The 18,166-nt window shown below is 47.7% G+C and overlaps 2 protein-coding genes across 3 annotated transcripts in view; one reads left to right on the top strand and one right to left on the bottom strand.

Annotated features, from left to right (window-relative positions):
• GSK3B (glycogen synthase kinase 3 beta) overlaps nucleotides 1–6,308 on the top strand; it is a 205,993-nt gene extending 199,685 nt beyond the window's left edge. For both annotated transcript variants that reach the window (XM_028110546.2, XM_028110545.2), the window contains one exon: nucleotides 767–6,308. In XM_028110546.2, coding sequence (XP_027966347.1) covers nucleotides 767–834 — 68 coding nt within the window. In that variant the 3' untranslated portion in view covers nucleotides 835–6,308. The remainder of the gene's footprint in view (nucleotides 1–766) is intronic.
• A 3,192-nt stretch (nucleotides 6,309–9,500) lies between these two features.
• NR1I2 (nuclear receptor subfamily 1 group I member 2) lies at nucleotides 9,501–16,830 on the bottom strand. Its single transcript, XM_028110559.2, has 8 exons — nucleotides 16,622–16,830; nucleotides 15,363–15,496; nucleotides 13,684–13,871; nucleotides 12,674–12,948; nucleotides 11,715–11,857; nucleotides 11,416–11,532; nucleotides 10,969–11,074; nucleotides 9,501–9,645 (listed from the first exon to the last, which is right to left on the bottom strand). The coding sequence occupies exons 1-8, from the start codon at nucleotides 16,651–16,653 to the stop codon at nucleotides 9,501–9,503; spliced, it is 1,140 nt and encodes a 379-aa protein (XP_027966360.2). The 5' UTR covers nucleotides 16,654–16,830.
• Nucleotides 16,831–18,166: the final 1,336 nt, after the last annotated feature.

The raw sequence follows: 18,166 nt of genomic DNA, 5'->3' as shown, positions 1-18,166 counted from the left end.
TCTCTTGCCTACCTGAGATGCAGTGCTGATCCAGATGCAACTAAATGCCCACTTAAATGTTAATAGATGCTGTGAAATAATAATGGACCTTAAAGGGGGGGGGGTAGGAGAGTTAAAGTTACATATATTTCCAAAAGATTAGGCGAAGTAAGCTCAGTGCCGAGATATTTGACTACAAGATGCTTTATTGAATTAAGTAAGTGAATCAGTCCTGCAGTGGCTGTTTCTTTTTTGCTCATTGTCTTCCATTTCTACAAATAATGAAGAAGGACTGAACTTAGAAAGTAAGCAGCTGAGGCTGATTTATGCATAGTGCTTCTGCCTCTCAGTGTGCTGACCCATGTTATGTTCAGTGCCTCCACCCATTTCACCCACTTAAGCAGATGGCATACCCTGGTTCAGAGTGTTCAGCAAGTTTTCCCAGCTGTGCACTGTTCACTTCTTTTCAAGTGAACCAGACTCCCAACTGAGTATTCATGCACGTACTGCTAATCCCAGCAGTAGCAGGAGTTTTGACAGAGTGGTCTCTGGCCCCAACTTATTCAAAGACGCTTATCTTCCCTGCACAAGGACCAGGCCAAGACATGGACTCAGCTCTAAGCAGAAAGAAATTCAGATTTCATAGTATTGGCCATATTTAAAACAACCTTTTCAGATACAGCTTGGAAGACCACACAGCTCACAGTCTGCAGTTGAGGCAGTATACTTTTCTCGTTGGGGTATTAAAGCATTGCTCATGCTCTCTCTTGGAACTTCTGATTTGCAGATGCTAATGCCGGAGACCGTGGACAGACCAACAACGCCGCTTCTGCATCAGCTTCCAACTCCACCTGAACAGTCCCGAGCAGCCAGTTGCACAGGAAAAACCGCCAGTTACTTGAGTGTCACTCAGCAACACTGGTCACGTTTGGAAAGAAAATTAAAAAGAGAAAAAAACCTGCTCATTTTAGTGTTCAGATTTTTTTATTATTATTGTTGTTCTTATTTAACCTTGTAAAATATCTATAAATACAAACCAATTTCATTGTATTCTCACTTTGAGGGAGATCCAGGGGGTGGGAGGGGTTGTGGGGAGGGGAAAGCGGAGCACTAGAACACACAATCTCTCTCCCACGACAATCTTTTTTTATCAAAAGTCTGCTGTTGTATACTTTAAAAACAGGACTCCTGCCTCATGCCCCTTCCACAAAAGAAGAAGACTTTGTTCTGTGCCGAAGTTTTTTTTGAACTTTGTTTTCTTTTAAAGTCAAGTGTAAGACTTTGGTATAGTGCACAGCTTGAAATTGGTTGGGAGCTTAGCAGGTGTAACTCAATGGGGACTTCAGTGTCACTTGTCAAATTCATCCATATCCTCGGGTATTTGAAGACTTGCCTTTGGTATGTTGGGGGCAGGTGTGGTAGACAAACAAGGAAATGTGTATCATTTGTATGTAACCCAGGGAGGTCAATAAAGTTTGAAGATTCTTAATTGACTTTGATAAGGTTTTGTTTTGCTCTTAATCAGTGCTAGTGGTGAAGAAACTTAAATTGGAGGCTATCAGAGGAGGAGCATGGGTGCTCTGAGGGTGGATCTTTGTTTGCCTGACCAAAGGTTCTCTGCAAATCTTAGTACAGTTTTAAACTGGTGACCAGAAGACTGAAAAGGATGTTGAGCCAGTCATTCTGGCTGCAGAGGTCAAAAGCTGATGAACCTGGAGGAAGGGGACAGGCCAAGAGCAGATCTCACCACTGTGAATGAATTTGTCCAGATTTGTTTCTAAAGTTGCTTCCCTTGGAAAGATACACTTGAGAGGACATTGTAGTTAAATAATGTGAACTGTAACAGTCTACTGGTTTATTTTTCATATTTTTAATTACAAATTGAGCTTGCAGAAATTGCCACATTCTGCACATAGTTCTGATTTTAAATCCAAATCTAGAATCTGTATTTAATTTCAGCTTTTTTTTAACCTCATGCTTTTAAAACTTTATTTATTGATGTATGTCAGATAGACCATTGTGATTTTAGTTGGTAGGAATATTAAGAACTACACATAAAAATGGTATAAACAGTCACGTGTACCTGCTGACTTTATAGGAAAGCTGATTATATAAATGTGTGTATGTATATATGTTATATATACATAGATTCAATACTGCCTTTTATTTTTGTGTTTGTCCACAGTATCAAAATCAACTGGTTGAAGCATGAGAAGAATGTTTCCCCCCCACACCCAGTTAAAAGTTTTTGTTTCTGTTTTCTTTGTGTATCAGTGAATGGTGTAAGACTCAGTTTCTGTTTTTGAAGAAAAAGCAATATTCCTTGGAAAGCAAAAAGGATTGAAGGATTACGTTTGCAGTGAGGAAATAGATTTTCACAACTAGTTTGTTTTATACTTTTAAGGTTGACATCTTTGTGGGCCTTATATACTCTAAAATGAACCTTAGTCACCTTGGTGCTTATGGGCCATTACTTGACCTATGAATCTTTAAGGCACAATCAGTTGTACTTTACATTTAAAGATCACTTGAGTGATGGCCGCCTTTCCCTTCTACCCACTCTTCCCTACACACTTTCCAAGGTTAGTTGATAACTGTAGGGCTGTAGAGCTGAGCCCTCGATCATGTGTAACCTCCCTTCCCCTTCCTCATTGCCACCTTAGGTCGTGTCAGGGGTCTTGCCCTCCCGGTGGTTTGGAAGTGGAGTCTCCTGGCAGCCCTCAACGCAGGCCCCGGTACCCTGTCCTGCTTCTTTACCAAGTGCGTGCGACTCTCCAAGAGAGTCCTACTGCCTGCTGAAGTGAACCAGTACCCAGAAGGGCAACTGTGAGCCATCTTAGTTTTCACTCACTGTTTAGCTGAGCTCTTAGGCCACAAAAGGGGTTTCTCAAACCTCTGGTTATATCCGAGTTCATGAGAAAGGAAACACATGCAGTCAAACCAAATCGAACAAATTGACCTTTACATTTCATAATGCGCTTCTGAGAGCTAATTAAGCTTTGAAAGAAGTCTGAATCAAAGTATTTGGCCGGGTAATTCCTAAAGGGAATGGCTTTGGTAGACCATTTTCAGAAAGGATTTATAAAAAAGCTGAACAGCAGGTCTATGACAGAGAAGTGGACCTGCTGTCACACCAAACTGCCCAGCCAAACATTTGGACACAGACACTACTCTGGACTTGGTATATTTGCTAGAGTCCATAAAAATCTGTGCTTGTTTTAGGAAACACTCCCCCCTCCTTTGCCCCCATAAATGGGGTAAGAGAAGAAGAGAGAAAAGTCAGATGCTTTTCTTTCATTCCTGTGTGTATGTGTGTGAGGGCTGAGGTGTATGATTTTTCTTTCTCAAGGATCATGGCGGTATCACAGAACTCTTTTATACAAGTGAGATCCAGGTCTCTGAATATCTTTTTGTAAATAATAATAATAATAATAAAAAGCTCCTCACCAAATTCAAGCTTGTACATTATCTTTTCTTTCAATGTTTTTAAATTTAAGTTTTATTGTTTTGTATGTAAATATGTGGACCCAGGAACTGTTAATTAATGAGCAAAAAGTTACTGTTCAGGGCAGTGATTCTGTTTAATAATCAGACAAAATGTAGACGAGCTTTTTAAAGCCATATAGTTTTAACTCTGTACAGTAGGTACCGGCCTGTATTATTGTAACAATAACTCTAGCAATGTATAGTGTATCTATATAGTTTGGAGTGCCTTCGCTTCCATGTGTTTGTTTTTTGTTTTTATTTTTCATTTTTCAAATTTTAATTGGTTTTTCTATCCGTGTCTCCTGTCCTACCCCTTTCCCTTTGAAATAATAACTCACGCCTAACAGTGTCTTTGCCCCTTCCACAGTTAATTTCAGTGATACCATGCTCAGGAGTGGAAAGAGGAAACCGTGTTCATGATCTCACTTCATTTAAGCCCTGCCTTTGTTTTGGTTCTGAGCAGCTGTTTCCTCCTCAGTCAGTAGCAGTGACCGGTTTCATTTCATACTTAGTCCATCCAGGGACTTTGTGTCGTGCCAGGGAGCCCTAGAGCTGGAAGAGACTGAATAGATTCAAGTTTGCTCATCTCTTCCCCAAGTCCCAACCATGGATCTTACAGACAGCAGATTCCAGGAGCCTTCCATGCTCTCTCCCCCTTATCCACTTCCTTCCCAAATGAAAGAGAGAGAGACAGTTGGTTTTTATAAATCCAAGTTTCTTAATAGTATCAGGTTCTGCTCCGTCAGTGGTCTACAATGCTCTAGTGCAGTTACTAGCGGTTACTGCCCCGAGCGCCACCGAGCCGAGAGGACTGTCGTGTTAACAAGGGAACTCAGCCCATCCCCTCCCTCCTGCCCCCTCGCCCCCTGTTCAGTGAAACGTCATTTTCATTTCCTTCTTTAAAAATAAGTTTAATTCTTACTGTGTGCCCATCATGAAGGCCTTTTTTGAAAGAAAAAAATCAAAATCATTTGTTTTGCCTCCAAGTACTCCATATAAGATGTCTTGAGTAGAAGAAAAAACAAACTTTACCAAACCAAAGGTTGCTATTTTTTGAAACATCGTGTGTTCATTCCAGCAAGGCAGAAGACTGCACCTTCTTTCCAGACATGTTGTGTCCGTTTTTTAAGTCCTCTTAATTTTTAGACATATTTTTGGTTTGTGTTTTAACAAAGCCTGCCTAACCAGTCATATTGTCTGCACCAATACAAAGGTTTCTGAGAGGACTATTGTATTCTCTATTCCTGTGGATATAAAGACACTGGCATTTCATTTCTTTTTCCCTTTCCTTTTTAAGGGATTTAACTTTGGAATCTTCCAAAGGAAGCTTGGCCAATGCCAGATCCCCAGGAGTTTGGGGGTTTTTTTCCTTTGTTTTAAACCAAAATTGTATCTGATTTCTATTGTTCATGTTAGTGATCATCTAATCGCAGAGCTGAACACTTTCTCCCCTATATAGAAAAATAAACTAAGCATGCTTTACAATATTCTGGTAGAAACCTGAGCCACTGAAAATACGACAACTAGAAGCAGAGTAGAGTCCCAGACTAAGGTCTGCGTTTGAGAGGCTTTGAAAGTAATCCCTGGGGTTTGGATTATTTTCACAAGGGTTATGACATTTTATTCAAGTTTGTTGCTCCGTTTTGCACCTCTGCAATAAAAGCAAAATGACAACCAGTACATAAGGGGTTAGCTTGACAAAGTAGACTTCCTTGTGTTCATTTTTAAGTTTTTTTTTCTTACTATATCTGTCTACAGGCAGATACAGATAAATGTATGAAAATGTGCTTGCCTGTAAAATTTGCATTTATAAATGTGTTGCCGATGGATCACTTGGGCCTGTACACATACCAATTAGCGTGACCACTTCCATCTTAAAAACAAATCTAAACAAAATTTATTATATATATATATATATATATAAAGGACTGTGGGTTGTATACAAACTTGCAAACACTTGTGCAAATCTGTCTTGATATAAAAGAAAAGCAAAATCTGTATAACATTATTACTACTTGAATGCCTCTGTGACTGATTTTTTTTTCATTTTAAATATAAACTTTTTTGTGAAAAGTATGCTCAATGTTTTTTTTCCCTTCCCCATTCCCTTGTAAATACATTTCGTTCTATGTGACTTGGTTTGGAAATAGTTAACTGGTACTGTAATTTGCATTAAATAAAAAGTAGGTTAGCCTGGAAATGAAATTAAAATTCACAAGTGTGTGGTCTTTATTTCAGTACCCAACCCTCTTTTCTTTACCCTATTTTGCTACTGCAATATGTAGTCACATCACCATCTCCGTTCCTCCAATTAGAGAAACATGGATCTTTATTATGAAACCAAGATATGAACACCAGTTCTCGTTCTTTAAATGACCTTATTCCATTGTATAGCCCCAAGAGGTGCAGCTTCCATCTTGGAAACCTTTGGATTTGATGTAGAGGAAGCTTTGCAGACACTGCTTTGAAAAGAAAGAAAACGTCCTTGAAAGGGACAAATTTTTTAAAACGTGTATAAGCTGCTGTCTTTGATTACTGTGTTCATGGTTTGGTGTAGCTGTATTTTCTTTTAACTTTCATCCCATTAGTAATGGTCTTTGGGAGTATCTGTAAAATATATGAACACCACAAACCGTGGGGTTGTACCTCCCAGGTAACCAACACATGTTGTGTTTGAATCTGCTCATTTCCAATACTGGATGATGTATGTAAACATGTTATGTCTCTTAGTGCAAAAAGAAACATTTTTTTAGGGCTGGCTCACTCTGTCAGGCCTAATCTAAAGGCTAGATATAAAGTCATGTGACTGCTGCTTCAATAAAAACAAATTTATATTGGATAAAGTCTGCTCCTCTGTTTATTTGCTCATTTTATTTATTGTGGCGGTGGGGTTGGCCAATATTTGAAAAATAGTTAAAACATGTTTACCAGTTGCAGGGGGTTGGGGAGAAGAAGGGAACAATGCAAACATAAAGATAGCGCTTGTGGGATGGGCCTCCTGATGGCACTGAAGTGCATTTGTTTGGGATTCACTACTATTATATTTCCTGCCCTATTTGAGTTGCAATTGAGCAAGATGCCCTTTTAACTTAAAGCCTGAAAGACTGCATTTTTAGTTTTGAAGGTCTTCCAAAAAGTACCGACCAACCTGTCCTTTGGATCACATTTCAGGAGAACAGTGGTAGTGGAGGCCATTTCATAGGTGTTCTAGAAAGAGTAGTGAGGAAAGGGAGGGGTCAGGTTGCAGAGCTGCTCTTCATGGAGAAGTTTGTGAAAGGAAGTGACCCAGAGTGATGATACAGCCACCCATTTCTCAGGTGTAAAATATTCATCTGCTCACCAGCACCTTCAGACTTAGGAGCGCTGTGGGCATGTTAAGGGAACAGGTCTGGAGGAAACGGAAGCTGCTGTGTAACATGGCATGATGAGGCCCACGAGTTGTTAGAAGCTGGGAAGGGATGGCCAATCCAATGTTTCTCTTTACATCCTCTTCTCTAGAAAGGAGAGGCCACCCAGCCTTCCCACAAGAAAACTTGTTGATGTCAATGCTTTCATTGGATCCTTAATGTCTGGGCCGGATAGAGATTAGCTGTTGAGTGCCTCTGGCTAATGAGGGGGCCAGAAGGCAAGCAGTACTTACTTAGAAGGGCTTTTCTCCTGAGCTTTGCAGACAGACTCCATCCTCACCTGAGACAAGACCTAGAAAATGCACAGCAGCCACAGAGATGCCTAGAAACTGACAGTTCTGTATGTTCAAAGGCTCAGAAAAGGGAGTAATGGAGCAATCCAAACGTTTGAGAGGAGCAAAGTGGAATCTGGCTCCTAGCCCTATAAAGTCAAGATCCACAAAACTATTGAAGTATCCTGTGTGAGCAATTTGGTGTATCTCACCTTGAATCTTAACTACACTTGGACTACAATAATTTTTATATGATATAGAAATCCTCTGTACATATCCATTCAGCTACGCAGGTATTTTTAAAATCAATACCAGGACATGGGAGTTTACATCCTATCTTAATTTTGGCTTACTGTAGCCTATATTTAACAATTTTGGGCTCTTGAATGAATAGCACATTCAAAATTATTTCAATGGGGAAGAGGAGATGCATATGATTTATGAATACAGTTGAATAAAATTCCTATTTCCCAATGAGTGTAATGAGACAAAATTCCTGGGAACAAAATCTGTATTCATTGTATTCGGAGAGAGAAGCTCTTTTTTCCTCCCAGTTTCTTTTCTAAAAATGAGTGTGTTCTATATCCTTAATGCAGAAGAGGCTGGTAAATCTGGGGAGATAGCAAGGAATATGTTTGCTTGCTTTGATTTACAATGTCAACAATTTCTTATGTTCTCAAAGTTTGGCCTGCTTTTTGTAAAATGGTAAAAGCTAAACAAGTGTTCCTTAAAATTCAGTTAACTTGCAGCCTCATTTGCCTCAAAACATTAGACATTTAAAATTCAATTACTAACTACATTTTTAATTTTGGTATATATATATACCAACACATATACCATATTGTGGGGTGTATCATTTTTATATGGATTTTTATATGGGATAATTTTATGAACAAACCAAGTTAAATCATTTTTGTTTTTACACCAACACCAACAGCCGTCAGATGTGTAAAGGGCAATAGTAAAACAAGTAGTGAAGAAATAGATATGTATATTATATAATAATATTTCTATTTTCCCACCCCCACATTTTTTCCCCAAGAAAAGAAGGCAAAAAAAGGTTTAAAACTCTAGCCAAAAATTAATTATTTAAATCCTCTTGCCTTGATTTGGCACTAAACTCATGAATATATTTGCTAAGTCTTGTCCTTATGTGTAGAATGCCTTATGTAATATTAGTCAAAATGTAATTTGCACCAAGAGCAAAAACATTTTCACTCAAAATGGCTATAAACAAAGCAACCATTGTCATTTTCTTTAGCTTTCAAAATAGATGTGTAAACAGGAAGATACAGTGCATGCATAGCTAGGATGTTTATTAACTGCCTCTCAACACAACCTGTCACAGAGAGCACCCCAGTGTTCCAGCTGCGGGGGCAAACCCAATCCCCGGGTCAGACGTGGAGCAGACACACACTAAGTCACACGCATGTGCACACGGCCAGTTAGTGCCCTTCCTCCCATGAACATATGTTCCAGAGGTCCCTCACTTGGTCCCTCAGAAAGCCCACACAGCTCAGCGTTCACAGGAAGAAATTCCTTGTGCTTCTTATGGCCCTTACCACTTCTTTGGCTCAAAGTTCTTTGTGTTTCTGCTTTGTTTTCTCAAGTTGAACTTTTTTTTTTTTAAAGATTTTATTTATTTATTTGAGAGAGAGAGAATGAGAGACAGAGAGCACGAGAGGGAAGAGGGTCAGAGGGAGAAGCAGACTCCCTGCTGAGCAGGGAGCCCTATGTGGGACTCGACCCCGGGACTCCAGGATCATGACCTGAGCCGAAGGCAGTCGCTTAACCAACTGAGCCACCCAGGCGCCCTCAAGTTGAACTTTTAAAGTCTTGGAGGTCCGGAACTATGTCTGAGTCGGCGCACAGCCCACAGCACGCTGCATACTGTTGGTGCTTGCTAGTGTGTTTGCACGGGTGCAGAGACACAGAATGAAGGACACAGAAGGAAGAAAGAATAGACACAAAGGTCTTGACAAGCCTCTGACGTTTGCTGTAGGCCTTCTGGCTTCTCTCACAGACACTTCCCCTCTCCTACCATGACACTAGATGCTCAGACCACAGGGCCATTTCTAAGGGGAGGGTGGTCTTGCCTCTGGATGGGCCTGGCCTATAGGCCGGTGCACTCTCCATCAAAGTTTCTATGGCTTCACTCTCCACAGACTGGGCTGGGGCCTGGGGAGACCCTCGTCCCTTTCCTGAGGAATGGTTGTGAGTTCCCCGCGGAGGGAGGACCTGTAGGGCATTGTCAGCTCTCAGCAGTATCTATCTATCTAGTTCCAGGAATGGCAGCTCCAAGGGCAGGGCTCTGGCTCAGGCTGCCCCTCGGAGGCTCTCCCAGGGAGGCAGCTGCTCAGCCATCTGTGATGCCAAACAACTCCCGCATGAGGGGGCTAGCGAAGGGGTGTATGTCCTGGATGCGCAGCAGCCTCTGGGTGTGCTGGGCATTGATGCTGCGAAGCTCGGTGAGCATGGCCATGATCTTCAGGAACAGGAACCTGCAGGCCAGCCAGAGGAAAATTTGGGGGTGCTGCCCACCCTTGCCCCCATCCACCAACCCTGGGACTGCTTTGAAGTTGCACAAGTTTGGGGCTATTACTCTTAGAACATCTCAGGCAAGCCAAGAGACAGGCTCAGTTGCATTCCTTAAGCTTCTCTTAGTCTGTGGATGAGAAGGGCAGAGCAGGCTTGGGGGAGCTGGGGCGTGGACTTGCACTCCTCGCTGGCCCCTCACGCCCTGGGCTGGAGTCCTCGGACACAGACACCTCCATGGGAAGATCCAGGCATTGTGGGGGCCGGGCACAGAGGGCAATCTTGGGGGTGGAGGGGATTCACTGCCTTGGCGAATGGCTGTGGGTCAGGGCCAAGCAGAGCAGTTGTGGAGGCAGGGACTACAGGCGGCCCTGCAGATCCTTCCAGGATCTAGCCTGGGATCTAGCGTCTGAGACAAACCTCACGCCTTAGTTTCTGCATGATGCCTCCTGGCTCCACACAGGGGAGGACCAAGCAAATCAAGAGATGGCCCAGAGGCTGAGCTCAAAATAAAGTCAAAGCGGGCCAAGTAAAGGACTTGAGGCTTGAAGGCCAGCCAGTGCACCCTGTGCAGGACTTCACCCCTCACGGCCCGGGCCCGTGGGGCTGCTCAGAGGCAGTGAAGGGATGGAAACCCCTGAGCAGCCTTCCTCCTTTGATTGTGACCAGAACAAACTAAGGAGCCTCCTACCCTGTGTGCTTGTGCTCGTTCCTGGAGGTGATCAGGTAGCGCTCAAAAGGGTGCTGTCCGCCCACGGCCAGCTCCAGATCCTGCCTATCTAGCTGGGGACCCTGAGGCAGTCGCCCTGAGCCTCCAGCCCCTCACAGGGTATCCTGGCACCCATTTCGTGGGGGCTATGTTCAAGATTAAAGGGGACAATACATGTAAACTGCTTGGTACCAGGGCCGGCACTCCGCAGTGCAAATTTATTATTACCATCATTGTTGTTGTCATGGTTATCTTCACTACCATGCTAATTACTGCTGGCTATTGCTAGAAGAGCCCGTAGGAGACTCAGGGGAGTACCTAGCTGTTCCCGTCCTTGCTAACAGGAGTGGAAAAGGGCAGACAGGAGCTGTGCCTCAGGGAGCAATGTCAATGGCTGGGCATGGCCTCTGGCCCCCCTCAGGTTTCTCCATTGTTGGGCTGGAGCTCAGGCTGACCGGGCCAGAGGCTGCCCCAGGAGCGGCTCCAGTCTGCCCTCTCCAAGAGGCCCAGAACAGGCAGGGGGCCTAGAGGACGGGGCTTCTGGAGGGACCCCCTCACACCCTCCCTGCTTGCTGCTCACCGGTGGGCAGGCTGGGGCCGACTGCACTCAATGTAGGCCTTCAGGGCGATGGCAAATCTCTCCTGCAGCTGGTCCACCACGCTACGCTGCACCACACCTGGGCGGTCTGGTGGGGAGGGGAAGACAGTGTGGTGCCAGCAAGGCCGTGGGGGCAAAGACAAGATCAGTCCGGCCCAGAGCAGGCAAATGGCCAGCCAACCACCTTCCGGAGCCAGAAGCACACAGGCAGGGAAGGGAGGGTAGCACTCGGAGGGTGCCTCACCCTACTGACCCAAGGAAAGCCAGTCAGGGGCCCCCTCCTGGCTAGGCAGTGAATGGGGGCAAGGCCATCTGGGGAGGGCAGGGGTGGGCCTGCTGCCTCCTCCAGCTATAGCTGAGGCGGGGTGCAAGCAAGCAGGAGTTGGGGGGGTGGGGAGGAGGGCCAGGAAGGACAGGTGGGGTCATCACCTGGGGAGAAAAGAGAGATGGCCTGCATCAGCACATACTCCTCCTTATGCAGCTGCAGCTTCTTCAGCCTGTAGTGGAACTTCAGCACGGGCTCCAGGAGAAGCTGCTGGAAGCCACCTGTAGGTGGGTAGAGGGTGGAGGGGCAAACTTCTCAGCCTTCCCTCACGGGGGTCTTTTTTCCCATCGCCGGGTCTCTGCCCTGCAACCCTAGGACCTGCATATCCTGGTGCGGCGCTTCTCCTCCCTCCACACATGTGTTTGCCCCCCTCCGCTGGGGCAGGCGGGTGGCTCGCGGGCACCTGCAGGGTCTTCCAAGCAGTAGGACAGCCGGCCACACTCCCAGGTTCCCGTCTCGGCATTGAACACCGTGTTGAATCTCAGCTGGCACAGCTCAAAGGTGGCCCCCTTTAGCAAGGAGATCTGGTCCTCGATGGGCAAGTCCCTGGCAGCAAGGATGGGGGGGTGCCAGCTTCCACACAGACCAGCGGCCTCCTCTCATTCAGGGTTAGGCTGATTCCCCTCCCAAGCTGAGAGGCCCCGACTCCCCACTGAGGGGCATTTCCAGTAGGAGCCCAGAAGGGAGGACATTTAGGCTGGCTCTTGAGGGGCCCCCTGCCTGTCGTCGGTCTCCTCAGAAATTCGCTCCCTTCTTTTCTGCACCACCCCCCTTCTTTTAGATCCATAATCTCAGCAAGTTGAGCTTATTCTCTCAGGTTTCCCAGTGCCTGGCTCAGGACCTGGCGGGTAGCTGTCTTTGAACTCTGTGCTCTCTGCTTCCAAATCTGCCCCCTCTAATTAACTGCGACCCTGTGCAAGTTCCTGGACCTCGGTGAACCTCAGTTTTCTATTTGCAGAATGAAGGCAGTAGTAATGCATACCTCCAGGGGGAACTGTGCTCACAACTGTGCTCACAAGAAATGGCAAGTAACCTCATACCTTGATATTACCTTGCGGGTCTTCGGATGTCAGTGGGGATCTGCCAAGATCCACACATGCAAGCAGGCCTTTCTCTTACTCCCTTGACCTAACTGGCTATCATCTGACCCATGGCCATCCTTCCTCCATTAAATAAGGCCCACAGGGGCTCCTGGAATCTAACCTGCCCTCTGCCTACTGATGGGTAGGGTAGGTGGAGATTAAGGAGGGTCTTTTGACAACAATATCGCCCAAATTCAGAGGAATCCACCCTAGACCCTTTGAACCTGCTGGCCACTGCATTCTCCTCTCCATACCCACCCAGCCCGCCGGTGGGTCCTACCTGAAGTGGGAGATGAATTTGGCAAAGTTGATGATGCCTTTGAACATGTAGGTTGACATGTCAGCCATGTGGGGCAGCAGGGAAAAGATCTCTCTCCCGCTGCTGTCAGCGTGGGGTCTGTAGTTCCAGACACTGCCGTCCTCCCGGCACAGCCGCAGAGAGACCTTCAGCGAGCACAGGTCTGCCCTGATCTGTCTCCACTTGGCAGCTTCTTGCCCCACTGGAGTCTGCAGAGATTCCGGAACCTCGCGACCACTGCTGGGCACTTCTGGCAGCTGGGGCAGAGTCGGGAGGCGGAGAGAGGATAGGACAGACGGCATATATTCTCCCAAACAGGTTCCTACACAGGCCCAGGAGGGCTCACGGCCACAGCTGCAGCCTGAGAGGATGCGCAAGTGCAGGCATGCACACACACACAAATGCATGCACATGCACACACATGTCAGGTGGTGCGCTTTCTGGATCTGTGTATCAATGTTCCCTCACATCCCTGCCTGGTCAGGAATGGGTTTGCTCTCTGCCCAGTGGAATGTAAGGGGTCTCCACCTATGGGTGTGTCCCAAGCATCCCTGACTTAAAAAGGAGGTTGTGGGAGCCACAGATGGAAAGAACAGACACTGGCTGCCAGCTCTCTGAGTGGAGCTGGCCACCTGAGATGCCTGTGAGCACAGAGCAGGAAGAGAGCACCGGGATCAGACACGGCTCACGTTGCTGAGATCACAAATGTGTCTTAGATCTGTAAAACCCGTTCACAAATGCCAGACCCCCAACAGGTCCTGACCCTGTCCTCATAAAGCCCCAAAGGCCAACCACCCTGGAGCAACTCAGCTTCCAAAACTCTGTTTCTGGCTCAGCCCCACTTGCTACCTGCCATGGAAGGAGAGAACAGAGATTCTCAAACCTGAGCGTGTGTCAGAATCACCTAGGGGTTCTTTAAGAACTCCTGGGAATGGGACTGGGGTTTTGAGGAGCTAGCATAATGGCTGAGCCAACTCGAGAAAGCCTCATACCCGGAAATTCTTGAAATTGGAGAAGGTGGTGTCGAAGGTTTTCATCTGAGCATCCATCAGCTCTCTGATCATTGTCCACTGCTCTTCAGTCAGCCCCTTGGTTCCCAGGGGCTGAATGCCCATCCGTTCTCTCTTCTTCCTCCTGATCAAAGCCCGCCTCTGCTCCACGGCCGCGTCCGACATGATCACTGCCAGGATAACCAGAAACAGGCTCAGGCACCTGCAGGAGCTTGGCTGCCCTTGGTGACCCTCCCCAGGCAGCTGGGCGGGGGGGGCGGGGGGGAGATGTGCTGGTGACAAAAAAACCCACCCTGGCCTAGACCGTGGGCTCCCCTGGAGAAACCCTGGGTTAAGCACAGAGAACGAGGTGAAGCTGGTGTGCTGCCCAAGGCAGTGGGTTTGTGACAATTTTGTGTAACCGTGGGAAGAGCTCGAGCTGCAGAATCAAAAGGTGCTGGGTTTGAGTGATAGCTTTGCCACTCACTAGCGGTGACCTTGAGCAAGCTCCTTAACCTCTCCAGGCTTCAGTTTCCTTCTTCATAAGCTGGAGCAACAGTGCTCCCCTCACGCTGCTGCCACGAGTAGGCATGGTGTGCAAAGTGCCTAGCAGAGCTCCTGGCACATAAGTGGGCAGTCAGTGGCACCTGATAGTAGTCTTCTTTGGTGGATCAGATACCAAGCAGACTCCTCAGAGTTCCCCCCCCCCCGAGGCATCTGGGTCTCCAACACGCTAGAGAGCTGGGGTTACTGCTTAGCAAGAAATGTCAACTCCAGCCACTTCCTGTCTAGCCTGGAGCCTTAGGGCCTTCCGTGGATTTCTGGAGCCCGCTTACAGGTGCAGAGCAAAGAGGTGGGGGTTGGTGCAAGGAACGGCAGGGACAGCCATGTGAGGGCCTGTCCACACGCCCAGGGAACTGGTCCCCTGAAAGAGGCTGCCCACTCTGTGATCAGTGGAGACAAACATGCACTGGAAGCTTCCAGCATTTTCCCCAACAGCTTTAATCTCAGAGTGACCTGGAAGCACATTTATACACCAAAGGTATACACAGGTAGAATGAGATCACCCTATGTCACCTGTCTGCAAATTGTTCCTCTGTAGGACACCAGGTTTGGGTGGCTGATGGGCACTAGCTGCTGGAAGGTGTCTTTGGCTTCCTTCTCCCCAATTCACCTCGCCCAATTTGGCTAAACCACCATGAGGACAATTATGAAGGCGACAAAAGAATCACGCAGGGGCACCTGAGAGGAAAAAGGAGCATGAGCTGCCCACCACACCTCCGGAGGACAGAATAAAGATGCACTGCATCTGTCAGGTCCCTCCAGGATCGGCCGGTGGTGGTGGTGGTGTAGGCAGGTGGCCCACAAGCTCTCCTCCCTGAGTCTGCCTGTTGCACACAGGCCACACGCATGTGCACACCCATGGTGCGTGTCTGCACACGTGCGCGTACACATTCCCACGCTTCCTTCCCACTTGCCCCCTCCCCCCGCACACCTGTCCCAGGCTCACGGAGCGCATGCGCCCCGGTCCGCGCATGCGCCCGCACTTGTGCCCGCACTTGTGCCCGCACTTGTGCCCGCACTTGTGCCCGCACTTGTGCCCGCACTTGTGCCCGCACTTGTGCCCGCACTTGTGCCCGCACTTGTGCCCGCGCCCGCCCAGGGCACTTCCCGCTGCTCACTCTCTTTCTTCATGCCGCTCTCCAGGCACTTGCGGAGGCGGCAGGCCTGGCATTGGCGCCGGGTCTTCCGGGTGATTTCGCAGGTGCCCTTCCGGAAGGGGCACCTCAGCCGGGTGTTGCGTTTCATGGCTCTTCTGTGAGAGAACAAAGAGCGAAAGGCAGGTTCGGGGAACACCCAGGCTTCCTAGGCCAGGGGGCGCCAAGCTACGCTTCCCTCTGGACCCTGTTGTACTCCGCCCGACACAGATGTTCATCTCTTGCTGGAACGTGGCTGCCGACGACATGGTTGCTTCTGGACCTGCACTAGACCCACCAAACCCCGTGGGACCTGAGAGCAGCTCCCAAAGCCAGGGCCTCTTCACTTGGGCGACGCGCAGCTGCCGCAGCGCCTCCCTGGAGGTCCTCCGGTAGGTTCTGCCCCGCTCCCCTCCCCACCCCCCCACGGCATGCTGACTGGCAGCCCATCTGAGGGATTGTAGGGTGGGTCCTGGCTCTAGGGGCCATTTCCAGTCACATGTCCGGCCACCAAGAACTCTGCAGACGGCCACGTCAGGCTGGCTGTCCTGGGAGCTCCTGAGGGTCCCAAGTGGGCCCTTAGGTGGGAGCTGTGCTCCCCCTACCCGGCCCTCCCTGAGGGCAGGCTGCCAACTCTACACACATTCTTTCTCTGCTTCCCGCCTTTCCTGGCCGGCTTCTTTTCCTCTTGATCTGAGCCCCGCTTTGGGCTTTGGGCTTTACTCTTTCTTCATTGGGACAGTGTGAACCCTGTGTGCAGGCCTCTCTTGCTGTGAGCTGGTACTTTTCAGTCCTTAAGTTTTTGACCTCCCTGTTTGCCTGTTTCTAGATGAGACTGTTTTGTCCTATTCTTCTTTTATTTTATGCCATTCTTTGCTTAACAACCACTCCCTACAGCTGATTTGAGCGCTTGCATTTTGGCTTTTCAGATTCTTTCTTCTTTTATGAACTGATTTTCCATTTTATTCAAGAACACATGGAGAAACAAAAGGGGTATCTTAATGGAAGGGGCCCTTTCCCAGGTAAGATAGGAAGATGGAAGATCAAGAAATTCTCTGAGATATTCATGACTCTCCTGAAACAGTAGGAGGCTTTTGAATTGGCCACTGCCCCATACTCTGAACCCAGGATGGGTCAAGCTGAGGCCCTAAAGCAGTGCCCAGTGAGCTAGTGGCAGAACCCCAGTTAGATGTGACCCAGTGTGTCAGGGTGGCAGGTGGGTGACTGCTGGCTGGTAACTCTACCTGAAAAAGCCCTTGCATCCTTCACATGTCATGACATTGAAGTGGTAACCAGTTGCCTTATCCCCGCATACACGGCAGATTTGGGGACCCCCATCTCCCTCATCTGCACTAACGGCAGGCTTCCCAGGAGCTGCATTTGCTTCGTAGGACACAAGGTCAGCATGTTTCCAGCTTTCTCCAGGTCTCACCTCCAGGTTGGCTTCCAGGCCTCTTGGGCTAGAAGTGAAAAAACCACAGGGAATGAAGGGGCCGGACAGAGATGTGCTGAGACAATCCTCCCCGTGTGCCGCTCACATTTGATTCTGTGGACCCAAGAGCTGAACCATGGGAGAACTGGGGGTGGGGTTAGTATTCGTTATCAGGAGAGATGTCACGGTGGAGGTGTGTATGCAATAATAGGGCCCTGCAGGAAAGCACATGTGAACAAGAACACGGCAAGAGAAGATTCCGAGAAAGAAATGAGAAGGAAAAAGAATAGGCTGCCTGGGTGGGGTCACAGAAACAATTCTTAAATGGACTGAGATTAGGAGCCCATGACCTGGTCAGAGGCCCAGGGGACAGGCCACTTGTTGGAGATGGTTCTGGGACTGGGGAAACCCAGGGGAGACAGCCTCTCAGGCATGTGGTGGCCCAAGTTCCCAGAGAAAGCTGAAAAGGCGGGGCAGAAAGGCAGTTTTCAACTGAGTAACCAAGCAAATGGGGAGCAAGACAGAGAGGAGCCAGGCTCCGAGCATGCAGGAAGACAAGGGCCCACATCCCAGTCAAGCTGGGGCATAAGTGAGTACTCAAAGAACTTGTACCCGTGAGTAGACTTGTGGTTGAGATGCTCGCCCCAGGGAACGTTCACCTTGAGAGTGTGCCTTGAATTCTATACTTGGAATGAGCACAGAGGTGGGTGAGCAGAAATGAGGAGCTGTCCTGTTCATGACGCCCCCCAAAAGCCTCTCTGGGCACTGATTGCCTAGGGCCACCACACCACAGATGATGTTGCCTTTTCTTAACCCCAAATAAAACTTTCAGTAAAATTTCAACAAAAGTTTCTATTTCCAGAGCATGAGAGATGAAAGCAAACAGTCTGCCTGTAAAAATGAATTAGAAATTAATCTGTCCCGCAACCCTTCTTCCAGAAAACTGCATATAAAATAGGCTGATGGGAAACTTGAACTGAACAGGTGCAGGGGGAATCGCCCCTGGTTTTTCAAATCATGATCCTGACCTCATATGGGCTTGCAGACAAAAGGTATACTTAGAGTGCTCCCAAAAACCTGAAGCTAAGGATTTGATTTAAAGAAATCTTGGGTGGGTAGTGCTCCTGGACACTTACAGAAGCAGACACACTCCTCTCTAGGGGACCACTTTCCACTGAGGCACAAAGAATCACACAAATAATTTTCAAGAAATACGAGCAAAACCTCCCAAATCAGGAATCAAACACTAACATGGCACCATGAGCAAGAGCCAGCAAAAACAACTTACAGCAGAATTAAGACATTCAAAGAATTGTCTGCCAAGGGACAAAGTGGAGGAAACGTTTACTTACACTGT

The sequence above is a fragment of the Eumetopias jubatus genome, unplaced genomic scaffold, assembly GCF_037043125.1.
Source record: "Eumetopias jubatus isolate StellerSeaLion01/CBP00866 unplaced genomic scaffold, mEumJub1_p1.0 scaffold_1, whole genome shotgun sequence".
In the NCBI taxonomy this organism is placed as follows: domain Eukaryota; kingdom Metazoa; phylum Chordata; class Mammalia; order Carnivora; family Otariidae; genus Eumetopias; species Eumetopias jubatus.
The sequence above is the reverse complement of the archived record's forward strand: the minus strand, read 5'-3'. Positions and strand labels throughout refer to the sequence as shown.